This window comes from Schistocerca gregaria, chromosome 3 (genome assembly GCF_023897955.1).
Source record: "Schistocerca gregaria isolate iqSchGreg1 chromosome 3, iqSchGreg1.2, whole genome shotgun sequence".
NCBI lineage: Eukaryota > Metazoa > Arthropoda > Insecta > Orthoptera > Acrididae > Schistocerca > Schistocerca gregaria.
This window is the reverse complement of record NC_064922.1, coordinates 628,350,096-628,361,023: the sequence shown is the minus strand read 5'-3', so window position 1 is coordinate 628,361,023 and position 10,928 is coordinate 628,350,096. Positions and strand designations below refer to the sequence as shown.

General features: G+C 38.3%; 1 protein-coding gene across 1 annotated transcript in view; it reads left to right on the top strand.

The window, feature by feature from the left end:
• Positions 1-6,970: 6,970 nt before the first annotated feature.
• The window catches only part of LOC126353882 (nucleoprotein TPR-like), a 342,294-nt gene continuing 338,336 nt past the window's right edge, over positions 6,971-10,928 (top strand). Inside the window, exon 1 of the mRNA XM_050003086.1 lies at positions 6,971-7,347. Coding sequence (XP_049859043.1) covers positions 7,188-7,347 — 160 coding nt within the window. The 5' untranslated portion in view covers positions 6,971-7,187. The remainder of the gene's footprint in view (positions 7,348-10,928) is intronic.

Sequence of the window (10,928 nt, the reverse complement as noted above, 5' to 3'; positions counted from 1 at the left end):
AGAGCATAAAGAAACAATTGACAAGAATGGGGGGAAATAAATACAGTAGAAGAAAAATGGGTAGCTTTGAGGGATTAAGTAGTGAAGGCAGCAGAGGATCAAGTAGGTAAAAATATGAGGGCTAATAGAAATCCTTGGGTAACAGAAGAAATATTGAATTTCATTGATGAAAGGAGAAAATATAAAAACGCAGTAAATGAAGCAGGCAAAAAGGAATACAAACGTCTCAAAAATGAGATCGACAGGATGTGCAAAGTGGCTAAGCAGGGATGGCTAGAGGACAAATGTAAGGATGTAGAGGCTTATCTCACTAGGGGTAAGATAGATACTGCCTACAGGAAAATTAAAGAGACCTTTGGAGAAAAGAGAACCACTTGTATGAATATCAAGAGCTCAGATGGAAACTACGTTCTAAGCAAAGAAGGGAAAGCAGAAAGGTGGAAGGAGTATATAGAGGGCAATATTTTGGAAATGGAAGATGATGTAGATGAGGATGAAATGGGAGATATGATACTGCGTGAAGAGTTTAACAGAGCACTGAAAGACCTGAGTCGAAACAAAGCCCCGAGAATAGACAACATTCCATTAGAACTACTGACAGCCTTGGGAGAGCCAGACAAAACTCTACCATCTGGTGAGCAAGATGTATGAGACAGACGAAATACCCTCAGTCTTCAAGAAGAATATAATAATTCCAATTCCAAAGAAAGCAGGTGTTGACAGATGTGAAAATTACCGAACTATCAGTTTAATAAGTCACAGCTGCAAAATATTAACGCGAATTCTTTACAGATAAATGGAAAAACTAATAGAAGCCGACCTCGGGGAAGATTAGTTCGGATTCCGTAGAAATATCGAAACACGTGAAGCAATCTGACCCTACGACTTATCTTAGAAGCAAAATTAAGGAAAGGCAAACCTACGTTTCTAGCATTTGTAGACTCAGAGGAAGCTTTTGACAATGTTAACTGGAATACTCTCTTTCAAATTAGGAAGGTGGCAGGGGTAAAATACAGGGAGCGAAAAGCTATTTACAATTTGTGCAGAATCCAGATGGTAGTTACAAGAGTCGAGGGACATCATAGGGAAGCAGTGGTTGGGAAGGGAGTGAGACAGGGTTGTAGCCTCTCCCCGATGTTATTCAGTCTGTGTATTGAGCAAGCAGTGAAGAAAACAAAAGAAAAATTCGGAGTAGGTATTAAAATCCATGGAGAAGAAATAAAAACTTAGAGGTTTGCTAATGACATGGTGATTCTATCAGAGACAGCAAAGGACTTGGAAGAGCAGTTGAACAGAATGGACAGGGTGTTGAAAGGAGGATATAAGATGAATGTCAACAAAAGCAAAACGAGGATAATGGAATGTAGTCGAATTAAGTCGGGTGATGCTGAGGGAATTAGATTAGGAAAGGAGACCACTAAATTGGTAAAGGAGTTTTTCTATTTTGGGAGCAAAATAACTGATGATGGTCGAAGTAGAGAGGATATAAAATGTAGACTGATAATGGCAAGGAAAGCGTTTCTGAGGAAGAGAGATTTGCTAACATCATGCATAGATTTAAGTGTCAGGAAGTCGTTTCTGAAGGGATTTGCATGAAGTGTAGCCATGTACGGAAGTGAAACATGGACGAGAAATAGTTTGAACAAGAAGAGAATAGATCTTTCGAAAAGTGGTGCTAGAGAATAATGCTGAAGTTAGATGGGTAGATAACATAACTAATGAGGAAGTATTGAACATGATTGGGGAGAAGAGAAGTTTGATGCGTAACTTGATTAGAAGGAGGGATCGATTGGTAGGACATATTCTGGGGCATCAGGGGATCACCAGTTTAGTACTGGAGGGCAGTGTGGTGGGTAAAAATCGTAGAGGGAGACCAAGAGATGAATACACTAAACAGATTCAGAAGGATGTAGGTTGCAGTATGTGCTGGGAGATGAAGGAGCTTGCACAAGATAGAGTAGCATGGAGAGCTGCATCAAACCAGTCTCAGGACTGAAGACCACAACAACAACAATGAGAAAGATAAGGTTGAGAATAATTACAATTTTCAACTTTATGATCAGAAGCAGCTTGCTCTACATGCTGGGGTGTCTCCACACCATCAGTTTGATCTTCTGTTTCTGTAAATTAGTCGTATCTAGGATTTGCTAACATGTATTGTATTATTTACCTAAATACCTCAACAAGTTATTAGATAACACTGGCCAAAATTGTTTACTTTCATTACAGTCTACTGATTATTTAGAAGCACAGAGATGGAGTGAGAGCAATTACCATTCCAAAATCCGCGATCTACTGGGCGCGTTTCCTGCTGTGATGTCAAGTCAATATCGTTCTGAAGCTCTTCTTCTGTAAATAAATAAGTCATATGTACAACTGGATAACTTTGTATTATCATTATAAGTCTAAAATATATTACTCGAAATATACATAGCGAACGTGTATGAGCAGCATACTGTTTCTTACATGTTTCAACGTATCACAGTCTAAATTCCAGTAAATGTGTTATAATTACCTGAAGTATATCTATCATCTTCAGAATCATCACTAAGTTCTCCTTCAGAACCCGAATCATTGAACAGAACATCCAAAATTTCTTCATCTGTAAGTCTTCGTCTACATTGTGACATCTTGCCGCCACTGCTAATGCATGGATGTGACAATCTATAGAAACGAACATTTCTCCAGTTGGTGCTGCTATCTAGCGGATTTTTCGCATAACTAAACCATCAAGCTGCGTAACGGAACACACGAACGGCGAGTATAGACCGTAGATTGTTTTCTGTGCATTTCTATACATCACTGCGGGCATAGCTCGTCGCTCGTCGGCAACGCTCACTACAGGGACTGCGAGCATGGCCCGCAGCTAGACCGCAAAGTGCTAATGCAGTTGGTAGCAAAATGAAAACAATATTCGGTATTCCTGACCAGATTGATGTTGATAGTTGATACAACACTTTAAGCCAAGCTATGTCTCTTTACATGCAAAACTACAATATTCTCGTTCACCAACAGGTTCAACTTGAACACATTGAAGATAATCTCTCGTCCACCATTCAACAAATCCATAAAGTAGCCAGTGAACTACTATAACAATATGAAGTACTTAAGAACTGAATACAATATGACTTAGTTACTATAGTAGACATACTTTACATAGCTGACAGCTGTGAAATTCAAAATTCTCACCTATAGTCTGCCTTGTACCAACTTTGAACAAACTGCCTTGTTCCAGTTTATTGGAGCTTGGAATCTATTGACGAATGCCACACACCACAATAAAACACATAAACGAACCTGATCAAAACACTGTCCATATATGTAAAAGATCACCCATTCAAAAGAATACATAAAAATACATTCAATAACAGCTACAATAAAATGAAGGACTAAGGCAAAGAAGGTAAATAGTAATTACTACTGTTGACAGTGAACCAACAATGTCAACACAGATTGTGAACACAAATTACAGAAAGCAAATACTAAAAAAAGTTTGTCACAAACGAACAGAAATTACATTTGAAAAAATATGAAATACTTTGAGTCTTTAGAAGAGAAGAGTGCTTCTTGTTACAGCTTATCTCAGTGTGTGGTTGTTGCGATGTGACGTCGATGGCGGCTCGTTAATGCAGGAGGCATAATTATTGTAGCTTTGTCAGTCTTGAAATTGCCGTGGCTACGTCCTCTTGCTTAGTATATGATTCTCCTGGCGAAAATATTGTCATTTGTTGGTGTCCTTTTGTCACAGGCTGGACGAGCATAGTTGTTGCTGTTTACATCCAGTTTCATAAGTGAGTGAGAATAACGCCCCTTACGCACAAATAGTTCTGTTATCAACATTCTATACACGGTTTTAGAATAACATAAAATTGCCCCCCCCCCCCCCACTCGTTGATCGCGGAAGTACAGTCCATCTGCATTTATCAATCACGATAACGAATTCACAGTTTTGAGGGAAACAGTATCACAAGTAATAAACAATTTGAAAGTCTGTAATGCTTTAACATGCATAGTAGTTCATTAAATTGCAGACTAGATAAGTATTTCAAAGCACATTAGTTCATACAAGTCAGCTGGAAGTAAACAGTTTGTTTCTCACAACGACAATTACCACCTCAAAGAAGTCCAGTGCACTAATTAAAATCCACCTCCAGCCAGGCAGTACAGGCCACCTCATGCGATGTGCTGGGCTCTGCAGTGTTATTGACATCACATCCAAGTATTCCAGCCAGACATGGTTTTAACACCAGTCCTGGTCGATGTGTGTAAATTGCGAACGCCACAACACAGTGTGACCAGCAGTGAAGTAATATTTTGTAACTTAGAGCATCATGAGCTACCGAGAAACTAACATGTCGCAAATTTAGCCTGACCTAGCGAACTGTATTTGAGTCAGAGCGAGCTTGGAAAAGATAACAAGACAAGAATATGACAAACCAATTCATCCCACTTCAGTAGTACTATGTCAGAAGCATAACTATAAGGGTATAAATAATCGAGCTTAGGTCTCTAAATATTCTGGTATCAAGTTAATACGAGCATTGCTAGGAGAATTATAAAACCTCAAAACTGTTCCCTGTGATCCTATGGAAATTTCTAATAGAAGAAGAATTCGGTAGTGTATCTGAGTACATGAACAGACAGGGAGCAAAAGATCACCCTGAGAGTGACAAATTTAACTTTAAAAATTAGTGTTACAAAGTAAACTAGAATTAGAATCATTCATGTGCAATCAAAGATGATAATGTCACAAAACTGTTTTTTTTTTTTATATTCTGGTACTGTATCATTACATATTGTATATCATTTTGCATTATGTAATATTATTTATGCACTGTACAAGCTGTTATACATATTTCTGTGTAAGCAATTATAGTCGTGCGGGATTAGCCGAGCAGTCTAAGGCGCTGCACCTCCTGGGCGAGGTTTGAGTCCTTCCTCGGGCATGGGTGTGTGTGTTTTTCCTTAGGATAATTTAGGTTAAGTAGTGTGTAAGCTTAGGGACTGATGGCCTTAGCAGTTAAGTCCCATAAGATTCCAAAAAAAGCAATAATACATATATATTTCCTGGGTTGTAAGCATAATGATGCACCCTACGTTATAAGTAAATAACTGCGAGAAAGATAATTCCTTGGGGCAAGAATATTCACGATCACTTGTGATTGGAACTACCGTTATTCCTAGCCCTTCCAGTATAGGTCGTAGCTCACTGTGTTGAAGGTCTTGCTCAGATTGTGGAAAGTGCCATTTAGATGATTCCCTTTGTTCAGTGTCAAAAACAAAATTGATGAAGAAGATTGTAATATATCTTTGTGTGTCTCATGAGTCTACTGATCATGAAATTTACTGCTACAATGGAAAAAAGTGTGATTAGTGAAATGCATTCATAATTTTCTGTACATTTTAAGTCACTTGTTTATGAAAATGTATGACATTGCACACTTAAAGAATTCTAGGAATGTATCAGTGATGAGAAGTGCGTTTATAATGTACACTAAGGGGATTTCTCGGCACGAGTCCACCTGGTGGATTAGTGTCAAGGTCAGGTGTGCCGGCCAATCTGTGGATGGTTTATAAGGCGGTTTTCTACCTGCCTCAATGAATGTGGGCTGGTTCCCCCCATTCCCCCTCAGTTACACTGTCTCCATGTACGCTTACACCATAATTATTCTACCATGGAAACATTTGGCATTACACTTGTCTGGTGTGAGACATTCCCGGGAGGAGAGGGAGGGGAAGGGGGGTGGTCCACTGGGGGCCGAACTGCACAATAACCCTGGGTTTGGTGTGGGGCAGAAGTGGGCTGAGTGGACTGCTGTAGCCTGTTGTGGGGTTTTGAAGCACTGAGGTTACCGCAGCGATGAAACATCTCTGTCGCTCATAGGTCCCCAGTTCAATACAATACAATGCAAGGGGTTTCTAAGCTTTGTACAAAATCCTTTAACAGACAAATAGGTACTTCTTCTAAGGCTACAGAGATTTTATTTTTTAGGTTACACACAACGTTTTTGAATTCGCCCACAGTCACATTGACAAAAACAGCAGCTAAATAGTGTAAGAGGAAAAATTGGTGATTTTTTCCTTTTCAAAGAAGTTTATTTCGTAATAATCTATATGTGTGTCGGAATAAACTAAATAAACGGAAACTAATCTAGAAATAATCCCCAAAATGAACAGTATGAGTTTATTACTACTAATTGTAACTTATTGTCAGGATCCGTAACATAAGTAACCTTCAGTTGCTTCTTCCGCCTGTTAGTATATAACTTGATTTGTTCTTCATATCTTAATGCTCCTCCTTGTGAAGAGATTCACGAAACAGACTGTGTGAACAAATAAATGGTTGAAATGTCTAAGATCAGAAGCAGTATATGCATAAGCCACTTAGCCGACTCAGTGCTTCTGCTGAAGAGTTAAACAAATAAGTAAATAAACGAATATAATGAGCTGTACACTTAGGACTACTACAAAAATATTCCTGTCGTTATTTTCTAGATTGAACATAAATATATGTAAAATAAACAGTGTAACAAGAAAAAATTGTATCAGTTGCAATGAATGTGTTATTGACTGTAAAACACTTGTGCAGCAGCAAAAACAATTTCAGAAGACAGTTTTCTTTTATGTAACATCTTAGGCAGCGCAGTTGAAACTGTTTGAGTATTTTTTTTTAAATTAAGGCTGTTTGGATTGGGTTGACCTACAGGGTGCTCAAGTGAAACCTGGGCAACAGACAACATAGAGAATTACAATAAGGAGGTCTAATTTTGTGCTGTAGAACAGTCGCCTACATCGCAGGCGCACAGTAGATATCAGTTAACAGATCAGAGACAGCGACGAGGCAAAAAATTTGACGTCGCAGAGATGGTGGATTGTATCTTACGAATGTCACGTCAACAGGCTGGAGAATGACTTGCCACGTAGTCATGTCGACAAATTCAAAAACATGGCTGAAGGAACGGTTCCATGCCCACTTCAAAAGCATGTGGAAGTGTAGTTACCTATTTCAATCAGTGATCTCTATATAGATAGAGATCATTGATCTCATTTCGACGAAAGCATACTATCTTTGGTACAACAAATTTCACTTGTTGTGGCATTTGTGTTGTTGTTGATCAATATTATCTTTGCGTGTACCTAGGAAAATCTTTGAGTAGTTTACCGCCGGCTTCAGTGTTTGTTGAAATATGGGCGAAGTTAGTGGTGTTGCGTCTACATTTTTGAGTGAGGATGAGTATTTGTGTATTCCAGAACATGTTCGGAAAAAAATCGACAGCTACTTGCTAAAGCAAACAGAAGAAGTGAATCTGTATCGTGCTCTAGCTCTTTCGCAGAAGCGTGATTATGGTGAGAATTATTTAGACGTATAAGCAGTTTTGCATTATGCATTTGACAAAAATTTCCGGGCGAGTTATTTTTGTCTTTCGTTTTGTTGTATAACCTTTATACTATATTCTCGCTCTAGCTGTTGAATGTTTAATGTTATTGAAATAAATTCCATCTATTTTTTAAATTGTTAGATGCTCACTGACATTCCGTTTGAAGTACTTTCTGTGTTACTGTTTCCTTTCACAGTGTTAATGTTATAGCTTGTTTATACACACCTTCTACAAAGTAGTATTCCTGTTATACATGGCCGGTGTTCATTTTTGTATAACGTCAATTTAATTGTGAAACTCGTGTTTTGAAAGAAAGGGTTCAGAGGTTTGTTGCAGCCATCAGCTTTAGAAACTATATATATAAAAAACTTGTCAAGACTAATTTAATTGTCAAGACGCTCACAGTGTATTTACAGGTGCTGGCAACTCTGCTTCCGAGTGGTATAAATTGTGAAAAGCGAGTGGCGATAAACACGCTGCAATATGCCACTAATAATTGTAACGCAGAGTGAAACTATTTTTAATGGACGTTTGTTAAACACAAACTTAAGGACTAGAAACCTTAATTGTTTATTAATTGGGTTGCGGGTAGAAACCCCAGGTCTCGAGTTGTTGTTTATTCGTTTGAAAATAGGAAAGTATGTATGACATGTCTCCTCTTTCTGGATCGGTTAGTCAGTAGCATGAGGTATGGAGCATACAACTTGCACGAATTGTAATAATACACTGCACATAGTGATATTACAGTTTTCAAAATTCACTTGTATTTGTTAGTGCCCCATTTTTCACTGTGTGTGTGTGTGGGGGGGGGGGGGGGGGGGTGTTACACATAATCATACTGGACCCTACAGTGTGTGTCTAAAACAGTCACTACCGTAGCTGTGGCTCAGGTTGCAAAGGATGACATTTTTGTTAGATATTGTGTTAAGGGAACTATGCTGCTGTTTATTTGAGCATTTTTTGCCTATCACTGCTGATCATATGCCTGCATTATAATTTGAATTTGGTTTTTCGCTGATGTGCTTTTAGTTCTGTGGGTCACATATAGTGCACATTTTACATTTGAAAGATATTTCTGAATTCAAGTTGCTGTAATAGTTCAGCACTACAATTCACATTTATTAACACCTTATGTTCTGTTTTCATTTGTATTTTTCTTGTATTGCTTGCAAGATTTTTATTGCAGTCATCTTAGCATTTGCATAGTAAATGAAATCTGTTACGAGATTTCTCTCTTTTTCACTCTCTCCCTCTCTTGTTTCCCCTTTGTTTTAATACATGCATAATTGGTTGCTACTCACTTCTTCTGGTTGTTGCTTGTGAATTTATAAAATTAATAATATTAGTGGTTGTAGTCATTGGACACTACTGATGTGTTTAAAGTGCTTATTTGTGTATTATTGTTTTGGAAGATAATAAAGAATTCAGACACTATTAAGAACAAATGTTTGTATATCCTATTGTTCTGTAGATGTGAGAATTCTGATATATCAGAAGCAGCTTTACAATTATGGTCTACCATCATTAGAAGAAGCTTTGCAAGCAAAGGATGCTACAAGTGGCTTCGGACCATTACAGAAGTGACAACCACGTGCTGAAAGTCTGTCTCAGATAAAAGAACTATAGATACCAAGTTGACTTTTATAACTAAAAAATGAATTCAAGGGCAATTACCAGATAAAACATGTTAATTAATTAAAATATGCACCTAAATAAAGGCTTTAGACTGTGAAGAGGTATCTAATCAAGTAATCCGCTGCAATTCCGTAGATACCGGTATGTTTAACAGCTACAGGTGATATAGGCAGAGTTCACTTAGACATAGTAACAGTATTCCTGCGAGGTAAATTAAAACAGCATATTTGTGTTAAAATCCTAGAAATTGATTTTGTCACCAACACTGTTAACAACACATGTATCAGAGAGCTGGGTATAGTGTAAAATAATTAAATCGCGACTGTAATATTAAACTAAATAAAGCACTGTGGAACATTAAAGATTAACTAAAGACACAGTGTTTATCAGAAGAGTAATGTAAAGAAATGCAAACTTATTTTTAATAATAATGCACATGAGAAGGAAAAATTTAGAAAGAAACTTGAAGAGCAATTTACAATGAGGTGACAAAAGTAATTGGATAGCAATATCTACATATACAGTTGGTGGTAGTACTGTCTACATGAGGTACAAAAGGGCAGTGCATCGGCAGAGTTGTCGTTTGTACTCAGGTGATTGATGTGATTGTGGCTGCGTGGTGAGAATTAACGGATTTTGAACACGTAATGGTAGTTGCAGCTGGGTGCATGGGACATTCCATTTTGGAAATCACCTGAGAATTCAATATTCTGAGGTCCAAAGTGACAAGTGTGTGTCAAGAATACCATACTTCAGGCATTGTCTCTCACCATGGACAATGCAGTTGCCGATGGTCTTCATTAAACGACTGACAGTGGTCAGTGCTAAGAGACAAGCACCGCTGCCTAAAGTAACCACAGAAATCAATGAGGAACATACAACAAATGTATCTTTTAGGCCAGTGTGGTGAAGTTCGGCATTAATGGTCTATGGAAACAGGTGTCTGATGCTAGTACCTTTCTAACAGCACATTGTCGCTTGCAGTGACACACCTGGGGTTGTGACAGTAACGGTTGGCCTGGTCAGAAGAGCCCTGATTTCAGTTGTTGAGCTGAGGGTAGGGCTCAGATGTGGTGCACAATACTATATGACAAGACACAAATGGTTGCCCCTGCATCTCGCTATTAGGACTGTATTTTAAAAGAATCCATAGAGATTCGGTTATCTGACAATCTTATTAATAGAGACAAGGGTTTTCTTTTAATTAAGACTTGGGACCCAAAGTTATCTGACATTAAAAAACAACGGTCTGTGGTTCTATCGTCGGAATAAAATTTTTTTATTTATTTTTATTTTTTAATTTTTGACAGCGATATCTTGATTTCGCCTCTTTCCATCACTGGCGGCGGGGTATGTCTACTGCGCTAGAGGGCGGTTACAGCACCTTCTCGTGCACGCGTTGTGGGTCTTCTGCGGCCTATATAGGGGCCGCCGCTTGCGCTGGGAAGTCAGTTCCGGCGAGATCGTGCACCAGCACTCTCTCCTGAAGATGGCGGCCAGTTGGACCGCGGAAATATTGTGTCATGAAGACGTTATGATCCGGCTGCATACCCGAGAAGAATATTATCAATTATTACGCCGGGAAAGCCTTCGTAGTCATATAGGATATTTTGTTTAATATACAGTGTTGTTGAGGAACCTTTTCTAAGAACAATCATGTCAATTGCAATGTTGTAACTTAAATCAGCGGAGAGATTTTTCAAATTTTGTTAATGTCTCCCGACTGAAAAATCGTGGCGCAGCTACAAATAAAAATGGCCACCATCCAGTAAAAGTGCAAGACAAATTATTATAAAAAACTGTTTTGTGCATCTCAAATATAGGGCAATCATGTATAAAAGAATTAAAATATTTAAAAACCACTGGAGCACTTCATGTGGATTGACCTATAGGCAGCATGGCTTAATATTTCTG